The sequence below is a fragment of the Nicotiana tomentosiformis genome, chromosome 4 (genome assembly GCF_000390325.3).
Source record: "Nicotiana tomentosiformis chromosome 4, ASM39032v3, whole genome shotgun sequence".
Classification (NCBI taxonomy): domain Eukaryota; kingdom Viridiplantae; phylum Streptophyta; class Magnoliopsida; order Solanales; family Solanaceae; genus Nicotiana; species Nicotiana tomentosiformis.
The window spans coordinates 29,514,894-29,531,185 of record NC_090815.1 but is presented as its reverse complement, the minus strand read 5'-3'; the positions used below and the strand labels follow the sequence as shown (position 1 = coordinate 29,531,185).

General features: G+C 38.5%; 1 protein-coding gene across 1 annotated transcript; it reads left to right on the top strand.

Moving 5' to 3' along the window:
- Positions 1-7,159: 7,159 nt before the first annotated feature.
- Positions 7,160-13,182, top strand: LOC104110984 (uncharacterized). The gene is made up of 5 exons (XM_009620565.4): positions 7,160-7,299; positions 7,742-7,915; positions 11,725-11,842; positions 11,939-12,167; positions 12,880-13,182. The coding sequence occupies exons 2-5, from the start codon at positions 7,764-7,766 to the stop codon at positions 12,906-12,908; spliced, it is 528 nt and encodes a 175-aa protein (XP_009618860.1). The 5' UTR covers positions 7,160-7,299; positions 7,742-7,763; the 3' UTR covers positions 12,909-13,182.
- Positions 13,183-16,292: the final 3,110 nt, after the last annotated feature.

The following is a 16,292-nucleotide window of genomic DNA, read 5'->3' as shown; positions in this document are numbered from 1 at the left end:
AACTAAATTTCTCTAACTCGACCAAGCCACGCAAGTCGCCAAGTACAGGTGTATTGCCACAAAGAACCTGTAGAAAACCCCCATATCATATGCACCCAAGGAACCGATCTTAGCCATTACCATACAGATCCAACCTACTACCCAGTTGTCCTATTTTTCTCCGAGTCCCTTCTAAATATGTCTTCAGATTGATACTTCTTCTTGCTAAAATACCATGATCTTTAACCACAACTCACCCTACAAACCTTAGCATAGAACCACAACGCCCTATGGCCCATAAGCAACTGTATTCTTCTTAAGCACCTTCAAAAATACCATAACTATAACACTCACTCTGAGAATACCTTAGGTGAATTTGAAATTGTTCTTCTTACCTTCCTCATACAAAAATGTAGAATCCATAGTCATATAGAATTTCCGCAAGTCCATACACCATCAAACCTAAATCTCGGATTTTATCCATACACAAGTCCGGAAACATTCTCAATTGCTATATATAATTCTCAAACCCACTGGAATTTTCTCGGGAGTCACCCACTTTGCTCAAATCTAATTGCACCGCCCAAATGGGCCAAAAGACACATGCCCTATTAGCACCACAACACTCAAAGAAGTAACTCTACTTTAACACCACATATCAAATTCATACTCTGTGCGCACTACATCATTCGCCAATAAAAACTCACTCATCCCACGATTTTTCATATACTCATCCGTGCAATATAATTCGTAACCAGGAATTTTCCTTATTCGAGTCATTTTCGAACTTCACCTCTGCAAGTCATCACTGATTCCCAAGTATACTTTAGACACAACAAAATTTGACACATACCCATGAATTGATTTGTCTATAGCAGGCTCCCCCACTTGGCTCAAAGCCATAGATTAAAACACTCTATAATTCACAATACCCATACCCTATTACTGTCATAATATCGTAGTCAGTGCCACAAAATTCTTCTCAAGCTCATGCAATGCCAACCATAAAAATACCCCAAATCATCCGCTAAGATCGCAATCATTCTCTTGATACTCAGGTCGACTTTCTCAGCCGAATTCGAATTCAAATCTCCACACATACGCCCCACTGGCAGAAAAGAAACCCTCTACTCATATTACAAGGAACACACCTACGTAGATTACTCTCTAATAGATAACCCACCTGCTTAGCCTCAAACTGGTATCTTGTTATATCTTTTTGCAGCCACAATTTCTACGCAATCACTAAATCTTTCTAAGTCCAAACTCGTTAACCAGACTTGAGAGTTTAATTTGTCCCACAATTTAAACACGTGAAAGATCTTTCAAAACATTCACACTCGAGACTGTATGTCACATCAAATCAAAAATCAAGCATCCAATGGACTTCCCTTTACATATGAAGGAAACACTTCTCGTTATGTTCAAATCATCTTAACACATCTCGCGGTCATATCATACCTATCATACCGCCATTTCACCGCTCATTGAGCCATAAATTTCACTGTAGGGTCATCACCGGACATATGAGTCCAATTGTACAAATTACAACTGAAGCTACCGAGCTTAAGCTGCGATCTAAACCTGGCCTCAAGTCCAATTGTTGTTGTTGTTGCTTTTTTATCTCTGAGTTACTTCTGGTATTATTTGCTTATTGTTGTTATGGACTGTTGTGGACTATTAGTTTTGGACCCGACCTTGGTAGAAGCTCGTCACTACTTTTAACCTACGGCTAGGTTTGTTACTTACTCAGTACATGGGGTCGGTTGTAGTGATACTACACTTCTGCACATTGCATGCAGATGTTGGCTGTTGTTGTTGCTGTGCTCGATGGTTGCGGGATTTGAAGATGTACATGCGTTCCTGTTGTAGCTGCCTCTTGTTCAGGGTAGCCTTAGATTTATAAAAGCTCTGTTTATGTATTATTCAGACAGACTATGTATTTATTTCATTTTCGCTTTGTATACTCTATTCTTAGAAGCTCATGATTTGTACTACCAGTTCTTGGGGATTGTAGAAGATTAGGATCTTTATTCACTTAAATTGCTTTAATAATTATCATTGAAATTGGTTAGTTGGTAATTGGATTACCTAACGGGATGGGTTAGGAGCCATCACGACTAGTTGGATTTTGGGTCGTGACAGTCACCTAGCATGTGCGTCACCTTAACACAAATCACATAATATATATTTCGGGGTTTCATACCCTCATCTCCAAGATTAGAAGAGTTACTTACCTCGAACAAGATGAATCCAAAGTCGAGCAAGCTAAACAATGCTCCAGAAATCCATTTTTATGCGTATCAACTTCTAAACGGCTCGAATCTAGCCAAAATTTTGATTCAGTCCACACAATTATAGAAATTAATTCCATATCAAAACACTAATATTTTCTCACAAAATCTAAAATTACACTCCATAAATTGCTCATGGGGCCCACGTCTCGGAATCCGACGACACTCATAACATCCGATAACCTATCCAATTACAAGTTCAACCATACTAGTTTCACTTAATTCCGAATCCAAATCGATGTTCAAAACTCAAAAATTTATTTTATGAAATTATAGGAATTTCCTTCGATTTATCTTGAAGATTCGATAATCTTACACCAAAAATGAAGATTAATTCATTAAATATAATCACAAGGGAATCAAGAACACCTAACCCAAGTTGTGTGGAAATATTTCTCTCCAAAATCGCCCAACCCGAGCTCCAAAATCCGAAGATGGGTGAAAATATTGAACCCTCAAACTTAAAGGGTTCTGCCCAGGCTTTTCGCACCTGCGGAGCCTGGGCTCGCACCCGCTTCAGCGGAAAAATGTCGCACCTGCGCTGCCCGGCTTCCTCACCATTTTCCGCTTCTGCGAATCCCTTCCCGCATCTGCGCAATCGCAGGTGCGAAAATCCCATCACACCTGCTACCTCTGCTGACACCCTCCAACTCCACACCTACGCTCGAGCTGCCACACCTGCGGCCAAGACCCTGGCAAGTGCGATCACACCAGAGGGGTTACAGCTTTAACAACCTCACAACTCCAATTTTTGATCTGTTAGTCATCCGAAATTTACTCGAGGACACCGGGACATCAACCAAATACACCGACAAGTCCTAAAACATACCACGGACCTACTCGAGGCCTCAAATCATATCAAACAGCATCAAAATGACGAATCGCATCTCAAATCAAAATCTATGAACTTTAAACTTTCAAATTCCATATCTTGTGCCAAAACACATCAAATCAATCCGGAATGACTTCAAATTTTGCATAAAAGTCATAAATGACATAACGAAGCTATTCCCATTTCTATAATTGGATTCCGACCCCGATATCAAAAAGTCAACCCCTTGTCAAACTTCCCAAAAATTTAACTTATCGTCATTTCAAGCCTAATTCCACTACGGACCTCCAAATAATTTTTCGGACACGCTCCTAAGTCCAAAATCACCATACGGAGCTATTGGAATCATCAGAATTCAAATCCGAGGCCGTTTACACATAAATCGACATTCGGTTGACTTTTCCAACTTAAACTTTCCATTATGAGACTAAGTATCTCAATTCATTCTGAAATCCTTCTGGACCCGAACTAACTATTCTGATAGGTCACAATACAGCTATAAAGCACAAATAGAGTAGTAAATGGGGGAACTAGGTTGTAATACTCAAAATAACCGGCTGGGTCGTTACACCTAACCTCACCCGCTAGGTAAGCCAAATAACAATAATCCGATTCAATTAATATTTAACCGACTCTACTACACTCCCCAAGGACTAGTAGTACAAATCATGATCTTCTAAGATTAGAATTTACAAAGCTGGTGTGAAATAAGAATATATTATCTGTTTGAAATATACATGAACAGATTAAAATTCTAAAGCTACCATGAATAAAAAGCAGCAATAACTGAAATGTAGGTACATCTTCATATCCAGCTCCCGTCATGTACAACATCATTGACATCCAAAATCTGCACGCAAGGTGTAGAAGTATAGTATGAGTATAAAATAAGTAACAAACCTAACCTTAGGTTGAAAGTAGTAACGAGCGTGTACCAAGGTCAGAGTCCAACTCCAATAACCAACAACAGTTCATAAAAACATAAAGCAAGTAATAAAAGAAGTAACTCAAAGAAAAAATGCTCAACTTAATCATGATTTCTGAAAAATAGTTCTGCCTTTCAAGTGTATCAGTGAAAACCCAAGTCGTTTACCGAAGTTGCCAAAAACATAAGTAAGTTTGAAAATAGTAATTCTCCCAAAACTCCTTTCAACAATAAATAAGATGTTTTATTTTTTTCCAGATAGCCAGTATAAAATGCATCACTATGCCCATATGTCAATATGTGTGAGAAGTCATGAATGACGTGGTACCGTATAGCATGAGAAAAATACATCTATATGCATGTATGTCATATGTGCATGTCAATGCCATGTATCTCAGAGATGAACTCATGTACTCGCACTAGGATTTAATCACTCGGTATTGTATATGGCCAATCCAGCCCAGGGAAGATCCATCCCAATATATATACATAATAACTGATATCCAGTCACTCAGTACTATACAAGGCCAATCCAGCCCAGGGGAAGATCCATCCTCAAATATCAATGATTTGGACAAGATCCATGTCCAGGGAAGATCCATCCCTCAATATAAATGCTTCGGACAAGATCTATGTCCAGGGAAGATCCATCCCTCACAATACACAGTACCACACGAATAACGGAATCACAGTACCACACAGTACATAGAGATTTTATGATTTCAGATAAGTTCAGGTAACTACACAGTACCACAAGAATAACAGAATCATAGTTCAAATGGTGCACGCCTATCATCTAGCATGTGCGTCACCCTAACACCAAACATATAACACATATAATCAGGGTACATACCCCCAGCTCCAAGATTAGAAGAGTTACTTATCTCGAATAAGCTGAATCCAATTCTGAGCAAGATCAACAATGCTCCAGAAATTCCATTCTGTGCGTATCAACTTCTGAATGCTTCTTATCTCCTCAATTCAAGCCAAACGATCCGTATCTATTCAAATAACATGCAAATAAATCACAATTTACTCTGCTCGAAAAATCGTCAATGGGGCCCACATCTCGAAATCTGACAAAACATACAAAATCTGACAACTCAATCAATTACGAGTTCGACCATACTAATTTCACTCAAATCTGACTCTGAATCGATGTTCAAATCTCAGAAATTTATTTTATGAAATTGTATAAAATTCCTTCGAATTCTCTTGAAAAATCAATAATCTAACGCCGAAATGAAGATTAATTCATGGAATATAATCACAAGGGAGTCAAGAACACTTACCCCAAGTTGTGTGGAAAAACGTCTCCCCAAAATCGCCCAATCCAAGCTCCAAAATCCGAAAATGAAGAAAGAAACCAAAGACCTCGAATTATAGGTTCTGCCCAGCGATTTTTGCTTTTGTGAACCAAGGGCCGCTTTTGCGACTAAATTCTCGCATCTATGGTTTCACACTCAACAGCCAGCCCTCGCACATGCGGAACATCTTTCGCTTCTGTGCAATTGCAGGTACGAGCAAAGGGTCCGCATCTGCGCTCCTCCCACTTCTATGAGCAGCATTACTGCATCTGCGCAATTCCCTCCACATCTGTGGCTCGTGTCCAACAGTGCCCAGTCCGCTTATGCACAACCAAGGTCACTTATGCGAGCTTTCACCTGCGAGCCCATTTTCGCAGGTGCGATTGCATCAGTAGACAAAAACAAGTTTCAATTGTTCTAAGTCCAAATTTGATCCGTTAACCATCTGATACTCACCCGAGGCCCCCGGGACCTCAACTAAATGCACCAACAACTCCTAAAACATCATACGAACTCAGTCGAACCTCTAAATCACATCAAACAACGCTAAAACCACGAATCATAAATCGGCGTCTTGAGGGTTCTCGACCCTCACTAATGCATCGATCTCTTGACTTTGGGAGGGATTGGCCTCTATCGTCCTCCCTTCGGTTGATGCCCGTTCTTCAAGGACCGATGGCTCCCGGGACACTAAAATTTCATCCTCTTTAGACTTGTCCCTGAGCCGGTAGAGCGAGTCTGAATCCAGTATTCGGGAGCTGGAGGTTTCTTTTGGCTTGCGGATCAGCCTCCTCCTTGGTTTCTTTTTATCCGAGCTCGGAGAACTCGAAGCCCTTTTTCTCTTCTTCTCTTCACCCTGTTTCGGAGCAGGGGACTCAGTGGGGAAATTGTCATTACCGGGTGAGGGCCTCATTTAGACATCCTTGGGTAAACATGCAAAAAGAAATAAAATAAGTAAGGACTTAATCATGCGGAACGGAAACCAAATATTACTCATGAAGGAGATCTCACAGTGTGAACGGGCCTCCCATCAACCCTTTGAAAGCTCGTGCCACGAGCGCTCTAAATAAGGACTTTGTGATACGATGCCCTCGACCCACTCCTTGACTCGAGGAACTACTTTCGGGATCCGAGCGACAACTGCACCATCACAGAACACCGATAAGAAGGAAGGAAAAGGGCGATAAATAAAATCTTGGAAGCAAAATTATATACTTACGTTTCATGTTCCACTTCTCAAGGAACGACATGTGCTCGGCCGGGATCAAGTCCGAGGTCCTCACTCGGACAAAGCGGCCTAGCCAACCGCGATCCCTACCTTCATCGATACTCGAGAATGCGACTTTACTGGTCCGACGAGCGAGCTTGATCAGTCCCCTCGGTAGAGTCAGGGACTGTATAATCACATAAGGTGGTCGATCGTGAAAGGGCACTCTTTGATCTTGCTTACAAAGAAACGGAGGAGGATTACGATCCTTTAGAAAGAAGGGTGAATTTGACCGAGGGTTACCTTGTATCTTTTGCAAAAGTCGATGATAACCGGGTTCAAGGGTCCCAACGTGAAGGGTTAAGTGTAAATACTTAAAAATCTCTCGACGTGGGTGGTGATGGCTTCGTCAGGTTCGGGAACCACCACATGCTTGTCAAACAAGTTACAATCCTTCTTGACTTCGGAGAGAATATCCTCGGTGATCGAGCAGATATACCTCGAGATCTCCTCACACCGGCCTGGTACAGAGGAGGGCTTTTCGACTTTAATATATTTTAATGTATATATTATATGTGTATAATCTATTTATATGCGCTAAAAAACACAAACAATAAAAATACCCAACTTTTAACCATTTTGACATCACTAATTGTAATTATCCTCTCGGTTTCTATTTTCTCCTGCTTTCCTTCTCTAAGAAGCTCGCTCGCTCTCGCTCTAGCTCTCGTTTGATTCCCACCAATTTTTTCAAGGTACGATCTTCTTCTCTTTCTTATTTTCTTCATCGATTTTTCCCGTTTTCTTATTGCTTTACTATTAGTATTCCTCTGTGTGATGTGCATCCGCTCATCCTTGATGATTTGGTTCAGATCTGTTAATTTCTATTTGATCTATCTGATACTGATACATGAAAATTCAAAGAATTATTTGTTTCTCTAATACATGAGAAGTTAATTTTAATATAAATATATGAAATTAGTAGTTTGATTTTGTTTGGTTATAAGCAAATGGTAAAATGGGTGGAATGAAGTGACCAGTTGGTCAGAGAAGTGATGGCCTCAAAAAGGCTGCAACTGAAAGTGTAAGACGGAAATTCAACTGGGTTTAGTGTTAAAAATAGTTATATTGGGACTTCACATTGAAAATCAGCATTCTATTAGGAGTACTTTTTTACCTTTGGAAAATCATTTGCAGTTTTTGTGAAGAGGATATAGAAATGGTTCGAGAAGTATCAGAGAGCTGTGTGGAGAGTTTACTGACAGAGATCGTGTCTTCCTACTGCAATGGCTTCTATGCCGACAAACCTGAGCTCGCCGCCCGCCGCATCGAAGCCATCGGTTTTCAGGTCGGCCACCAACTTTCCGAGAGGTGACCAATTTCCTTATACTAAATTATCTTTTCGTGAATTTACTGAAGATGCAAGTGAACAATAATCTCCCTATAGATTTCAAGGCATACATCATGTATATATACTGAGTACTACTTTTGGATGTGCTTTTTGGGAATAAAATTCTTCAAATTGCTTTGATATAGTTTGCAAGAGTTATGACATTTTCAAGTATCTAATTTCTAGTACCCCAGCTGATTAACCAATCTATCATTGTATAAGGCATTACATAAAGGACCCCGGAGATCGTTAAAAGATAAAGACCAAATCTGTACTGTTACAGTGCATTGCAAAAAAAAGATGATTGCCGCTTTCCTCTGCACTGTTGCACAAGTAGCATGTGCTACATATTCGAAAACCTCTTTTCTGAAGGCTGCCTTGAGTGAGACACAAATGACAATTTGACTTTATCGGGTGCTTTCATCGTCCATACCTTCTTCCAAGGCCATCTCTCATTGCTGCCTCCTTCCGTGTTGAGTTCCCTATAGCATGAATTAACATAGTATTGCCCATTTGTCTTCCTTGTCCATACAATAGTGTTCAGAGCTTCTATATTCAGAGCCATCTTGTCTAAATCATTCAACAGTAAAGCCGATCTAGGAACTTCCCAATCAAAGCAATTTCTATGAAAAGCTAAGCACCAATTGTTCACATTCCAGCAATTAGAAATTGAAATATTAGAATTCAAAATGAGCCTATGAAGACCAGGATATTGAGTTATTAGAGGGGCACATCCTATCCAAGCATCTTGCCAAAACCTTGTATTTCTGCAAATACCAACCTTTATCTTTGTGTTGACAACAAAGATTGACCATACGGTGCATATGTGCTTCCATAGACCTATACCATGGGAAAAGTTAACAGGACCTGTGAACCAGATGTCTTGTTCCCCATAATTATCAAATATAACCCTTCTCCATAAGCTCCCGTCTTCTTTTCCCTACCTCCAAAGCCACTTCATTGGTGAACTATTGTTGTGTGCCTACAAGTTTCTGCTGCCAAGTTCACCTCTTTTTTTTTATCCAACATCACCTTGTCCCAGTTAGGGTTTTCTTTACACTAACTGGCATTAGAAATAAGGACATTTGATATGTAGGGAGAGAATCAAGAACACTATTGATGAGCACCACCCTGCCCCCTAGAGATAAGTATTGTCTTTTCCACATAGCAAGCCTTTTTTCACATCTCTCTTCAATCTTTTGCCACACCTTCTTTCCCTTGTATCTAGCCCCTAAAGGTATTCCCAAGTATTATGTAGCCTCGAACAAAGTCAGTTTCTTATGTCGGGTTGTCATAATTTTCCTTTTCTAGTTCTTGATGATTTATTCCATATTCTAGACCGTTTAAATCAATGTCTTGGTTCTTGCTTTTCTTCTTTTATTTTTGCTTCTTATTTAATCGCTATCACCTTGCTACCAATCATTAATTTGTAGCATTAATTTGTGATGCAACTCCTAAGAAATTTGGAAGAGCTTATAGTAGTAGAAAATGAATTTGGTAGAAGTTTTCTTCTCGATTTCCTTGTTTATCTTTTAAATTTTAGATTTTTTTTGTATCTTTTTTAGATTCTGTATATGTTTATCATTACCTAGATTAGATTCTATCTTTTACATTATCCCTTACTTTTAACTTTATCTTTTAATTAGAGATAAAGTTTTCATAGTATTTGGCATTTAGGTGTAGCGTTCCCGGCTCTATAAGCATTAATTTGGCACACTTGATTTGATGGATAATATTTAACGGATTGATCCTTCTTGCTTTCTCTCTTATACTTCGGTGTTATTCTCCTATTTTTCTCTATGCTTTTCTGTTCTGGTGCTACGTCAATCTTGATATTAGAGTTCACGATTTTGATTCATGACAAACTGTTGCACCTATTAGTACCTTATCTTTTATAAGGATACCCATCAATCAATCTACAAATAATCAATCCGCCGTTTACTAATTGCAAGCAAATACTATAAGGAGGCTTGATCTTTCATACATCACTCTCAATTTTGATTAATTATGAAATTTTGGAGACATTACTAGGGTTCTGATAGACACTACTATAATGGCTATTTGACTCCCCCCTCATTGCACTTGTTTTTTCATTTTATACTTTGTGATTTTGTATAGGTGGTCAACTAAAATTTTCTTTCTTTCACTGAAAAAATGAGGAATGAACTTGTTCCTAGACAAGGAGATCCTTTCGTGCACAAAAAAAGGACAAAAAGAGTTCCACTAGAGTAGTTTTTACATTAATAAGTTTTTTTTTTTTTTGATAAAGGAAACAGTAAGTTTTTACATTAATAAGTTCTGTTCCTTCTATATGCTTACTTGCTTAGATGTTGGTTTACAAGGTCCTACTACAAATCACATGCTTAGTCATTCTCTTGTTGTGTAACTTCACCTTTTCTCATCGTTCATTCAAAAAATAATGATAAGCAAGCAGCATTTATCTTGGATATTAAGGACTAGTATCAGCATGAAAGGAGAAGTCTTTGGTTCATTAAGAAATTTAGTACCTTCATGGCTCCTAGCACTGATAGCATGAAAGGAGAAGTCTTCAATGAACTGCTAAGGCTGCTAGAGATTTCTAGGATGTGAAGGATTAGTGTCAGTTTCCCTTGTCCTTAGGCACTTTAACTTCAATATTGGCGGTGTACAACCTACTTGGGCGAACCTCTACTAATCCCTAGGTAGCCCGCCCGACTCACAAGCACAGGTTGTCAAGGTAATCCTGCTCATCATGGTTAGAGGAGATGAGATGACACCAAGTTTTGTAGTTCGGATTCAAACATGGAATCTCCAGGTTGTTACTCCTTTGCCTCAATCACTGGCTAGGATGCTTGGGGACTTAGCTATGGAAGTTTTATGATTGAAGACAAAGAACAATTATAAGTGTTTTAGAATTTTGTTTATGTGTTAGATTTTAGGGTTTCTCTTGTACCAATACTCTTCGGGCTAGATTGTGCTCATATCGACTTATGGACCTGGCAACATGTCTAGCCCACTAACACAGATTGCCAAGGTAATCAAGCCCTCTAGGCTGGACGAGATGTGCTTACACTAGGATTTTAGATTATGTTTGCATCTTTTTAGTTAGATATTGACCATATCATTATTTAGATTAGAACCTATCCTTGTAATTGTACCTTAGATTTGTCTTTATATATGATTTTGTCTTTTAAGTTATAATTAGAGATAATCTTTTGCTATTCCAAGAGTCTAGCTTGAGTTGGGTTCTCCACTCTATGAACAAGACCCGTTTGCACTTGGTTTGAATAGTGTTTGATCAATTGATCTCTTTCTTTCTTTCTTTCTCATTTTCCTATTTCTCTCTATTCTTTTCCTTTTTTCTCTTCTTCCTACTGGTGCTACATTAGTTTGTTTGGTAGTGTTGTGTGAAACTATCTTTTGTATCAGGGATTAAGATCAGCAATGATGTATGTACACATAACTTGGCAGGCTGAAATTATAGGCTCCATTTTTCATATATTGTCATTTCTTTTGCTTTCATTGGGTCTACAGACTTTGGCATGCCACCAAGTTGCAACCCCTGAGTCCATTCTTGGACTGATTTCTAGTTTGAAGTGTAATGTTGTCTCTGGATTGGGTTGAATCATACTTAACAATTTTCTTCTGGACTATGACTTTTAGTTGAGAATATCTATCACTCCTATCTTGATCTCAGTATGATTATACACTGATACCAAGTTGGATCCTTTTATGAAAATAATTATTGCTAAGTTGGATCATATCCTAGCTTTCATGTTTCACTTGACCTTTATATAATTATTTTTGCTAGGTATACCATGGATAGGCCCCGGTTCACTGATCATTTAGAGGCTATCAAATTCATATGCAAGGACTTCTGGTCTGAGGTCTTCAAGAAGCAAATAGACAACCTGAAGACAAATCACAGAGTAAGTTTAAGGTTCCGCATCAATCACAGAATAAGTTAGAGAATTTTTTCCATTGCTGCTTAAGCAATAGTGATCTCTAACTACTGCTCCTGTTAGGGAACCTTTGTGTTGCAAGACAATCGCTTTCGTTGGCTGTCACGTATGTCAGTTGATCCTTCTATTGAAACTCTTGGTTCTATTCAAGACCCTTCAGCCATGGCTGAAAACAAAGCAGCACAAGCCATAGGAATGCATCTCTATTTCCCATGTGGAATCATAAGGGGAGCACTTTCAAACCTTGGAATTCCTTGTGCAGTTTCTGCAGATATATCTAATCTTCCCGCCTGTAAGTCTTTTCATTTTGAGTTTTATCTTGCTAATTCTCTAAAATGAAGAGGAAACTAAGAGCTCCATTTGTACATTTTCAGTGCCCATCTGAAAAAGTGGGTGGGGCAATAATTCCCCTATCTGATTGGTGATTTTGGAATTTTTTACTTTTGCCTACAAGCACACATTTTTGGCACAACGAGTACTCAAAGTTCAAGAGACTTTTAAAGGTCATACTTTTGTTATTAATTGGATAAAGATATCTCAAGGCCATTTTAACATCATAGTCCAGGCCATTTGGGAAAAAGCCTTAATTGAAGACTGGATGGTGATAGATAAACTACGAGGTAGATTAAAGCTTCGCTAGGTATTTCTGTCTTGAAAAATGATCAGAAAGTTTCCAGCGGGTAACCGACATATCGACTTGAGTAGGCATGCAAAATACTTCTTGTTTGAAGTAGTTTGTATATAATCTTAAACTAGTATATATATACCCTTTCTTTTCATCGAATATCAAACCAAGCCAGTGTCTACGATAGAGTTATTATTTCATTTCACAAAATCCATCCCACCATCTCTGAAAAGGGCAATTTTCTTTACATAAAAATACAAATGACGAAGAAAATCTTCATTATCTTTACCTTTTTTAGTCAAATTTGCTGAAAATGCTTTCCACATGTTCCTGTTGCATGTAGGATTTGCTTTTACTGATGTGCTTTTTGATGTTACAGGTTCATTTGTGGTACGAATAAAGGCATGATGTGCTTTTGCAAGAAGAGTGAATTTTCCTCAGGTTTCAGCAGCAACTTTCTGTTCTTAATATGTTCAATTCTCTCACCTGAATGTCCTGTTTGTTGTTACGACTCTAAAGAGCTCGAGTTTTTCAAAGACATGGAGGGTTGTATAGGTATTCTGAGTACAAACTTTCTTCTGCATGATACCACAAACTTCTATATGGACTCCCTCTTACCAGCAAACTTGTTGATACAAATTATATTCAAATCACCTGATAATATGCATTTTGTTATCCTCAATGTCATGAATATAGAACTGAAAAAAAAAGAACAAGAGTCAGTGTCATCTACGACTATGACCTAGCAATTCACTGGAAAAATTTTACTAGGTCAGTTATGGTGGAGACCGTAAGAGAGACTGTGTGGAGCTTTTCGTCTTCGTTCTTGTTCTGCCGCTTTTTGGTCTATTAAATCATTACTGTTGCTGCAAAACATGTAATTCGTGTTAGCTCTAATTTTTTTTTTTAACTTTTTTTTTTCCTTATCTTGATATTTGTAAAATTGTGAAGTCAAGCTCTACTAATAATGTCATAAATCCAGCATTTTTAGCAATTGGGTTGGACCAATCGAATGAGAGTAGAAATACCAGCATTTGCTTAAGATTATACCTGTAGTTTGACTGGAAAGGAACGGAAGGCTGCAGGCTAAGTGAAGACTTTGTAATCACATCTGTGTCCATTATCAAGTCGTGTGTCTCTGATATCCCTGACCAAGTCCGCAATAGATTCACTGCATGAGTTTACCTCAATGTATTGCAAATTACCCAAGTCCTCGAAACAAGAAGGGATTTCTTTGAGATATAAACATCTAACCAAAACCAATTGCTCAAGGCAAGAAAAGGCTTCATCCCATTTCGAGAGTTTGAGATTTTCTAGTTTCAAGAATTGGAGCTGAGGGAACTCATTATCTCTCAATTCCCATTCATCCAAATCAAATTCAATTTGTTGCAGTTTTAAGTAGGGGTGCCAAAAGGACGGGTTGGGCGGAATTTGGGCGGGTCAAGATGAGTTAGGTCAATAAATGGATCATTGCCCAACCTAGCCCAAAGCTTACATGGGCTAAGATGAGCTGGGTCAAGATGAGCTAAACAATGGGTCATAGTCTAACCCGCCCAACTTGAACCATGTTTTAAAATCATGCTCATTTTGCATAAACAAAACCTTTTATTTTTTATACACCTATGTATAAAATGTAAGTAAATACTATTAGTATTTTGAGAATCAAAATATATTTTCTTAAATAATAAATTAGTATTTAAAATGTGTAAGTTGAAATATTTTGCGGGTGGCGTGGGTGGGTGGTGCAGAAAAATGAAAAAACAGAAAACAGAAAATACAAAAAAAGTAAATTTTTTTTGCGGGTGGGGGTGGGTGGTGCAGGAAAACGAAAAAACTGAAAATTGAAAATATATAAAAAAAAAAAGGTAAAAAAAAATAAATTTCGGGGGTGGGGGGTGGCGCAGTAAAACGAAAAAACAGAATTAAAAATACGGGGTGGGGGTGAGGGATGGGTGGGGTAATTGATCCTGACGGACATATAGCTGGTATACTGATGAAGACCACCTTTAGAGTTTCAAGTAGAGCTAATGAGTCCAATACAGGGAACTGGTTTTCATTCTTTCCCCAACCCCATGATTTGTCAAATATACATCTTAACTTTTGAAGATTGGGCGTTTTACTCACTATCCTCTCCATCTCTTCAGCACTAGACAAATACACTGATGAAAGTGTTGCCAAATTTTCCAATTTTGAAGGGCTTCCATCAAGGAATTCCTGTGCTCCTTGCAAATTGAACATAGCTCTGTTACTAATGCGTGCATGTCTCGACTTTACCGGCTTCCAAAAAGTATCAGGCAATAATACTCGCCCTCTGATTCCTCTTACCGGAAATGTTTCAAGATTCCAGAGATTGTCTATTGAAGATGGAACAGAATCCTCACCAGTTTGAACAGCAAAGTACCTTAAATGACAAAGTTCGGTAGAACAACGAAGAACTCCAAATCCAACACCCTAAGAAACTTGAAGCTACCAAAGATGACAGATGCATGTTCCATTGAAGAGAATGTATTTGCACTGACTTCCCTGAATAGTATAGAACGAGCATACGAGCATGAGGAGCTCCATCCACCAAGTTTGTCCCGATTAGAATGGAATATTAATCGGCTTGCCATAGGCTTATGAGGATAAGAATGCAGAGGAATGGCATCATAATCTCTGGCAATGAAGAAATTAAACATGATAAGAAACAATGACAAAATCAATATAAACTTAAGAGAAGTATTTAAAGAGCTAAATACCTTGTTATCCACATTAGGAAGTTCTCTTCCTTAGCTTTTCCTTTGCAGAACTCGAGCAGTAAGTCATGTACACTAGCTACATGCTTTGATCTTCCCAATGGATTTTTTTGAGTGTCTATGACTAGGTTTCTCCCAATAAGATCCTTCAATTAATCTTCAGCAATATCCTCCAAAGCCTTCTTATTATCATTCTTAATGAACCCCTCGCCTATCCATAACCTCGTTAACTTTGAGACTAAAATCTCCCTGTCCTCTAGAAATGCTCCAAAATGTAAAAAGCATGGTTTAAGCTCACAAGGTAAGTTGCTATAGTTTATCTCCTTGCCAATAAAGTTTTCCGTAGTCTATCAGCTAAATATCCTCACCTTCTTCAGTATGATCAGTATCCATAACACCTCTCAGAATTGAAAGTAGCAAGTCTTTACGTGTGTACCTGAGAGACACAACAGTCTGTTTGGAAGTTGAAATGAGAGACAATTGACTCTTCTCTGTAAACACTTCGGGCTAAAGTCGTTTTGCCTAATCCAGGCATTCCAACAATAGAGACAACATCTAGCCCTGGTGTTCACCAACTAGTTGAACTCCTATAGTTTGCCTAACATCCTGAAAACCCACTGGTTCTTCATCGGACCAAGGTGTATTGCCAATTGAGGTGACACAAGAGTAGAGGAAGCAATTTCCATCTGTAGGTTTTTACGGAGAATGAAGAATAGAAAATTCTGATTTACTTGCTATTAAACAAGTTGAACATGAGTTTGAAGAACTTTGAAAGAAAATCAGATGAAAGCAAACTTACATATTCATTAAAAACTTCAGACAAATTTATAGAGTTTACAAACTCAACTGAAATTGAAAAACCAACTATTAGGGATAACATAGAAACTAACTGACTGCTATGCTACACAGTTATAAAACACTTGGACTGCTGCAGTTCTTAATGCTGTTTTCTAACACTCCTCCTTGCTTTAAGAGCTTTTTGCCTGAGAAGCTCAAATTTGTTTCCTGGTAAAGACTTGGTGAAGATATCAGCCAGTTGCTCCTCAGTCTTGCAATA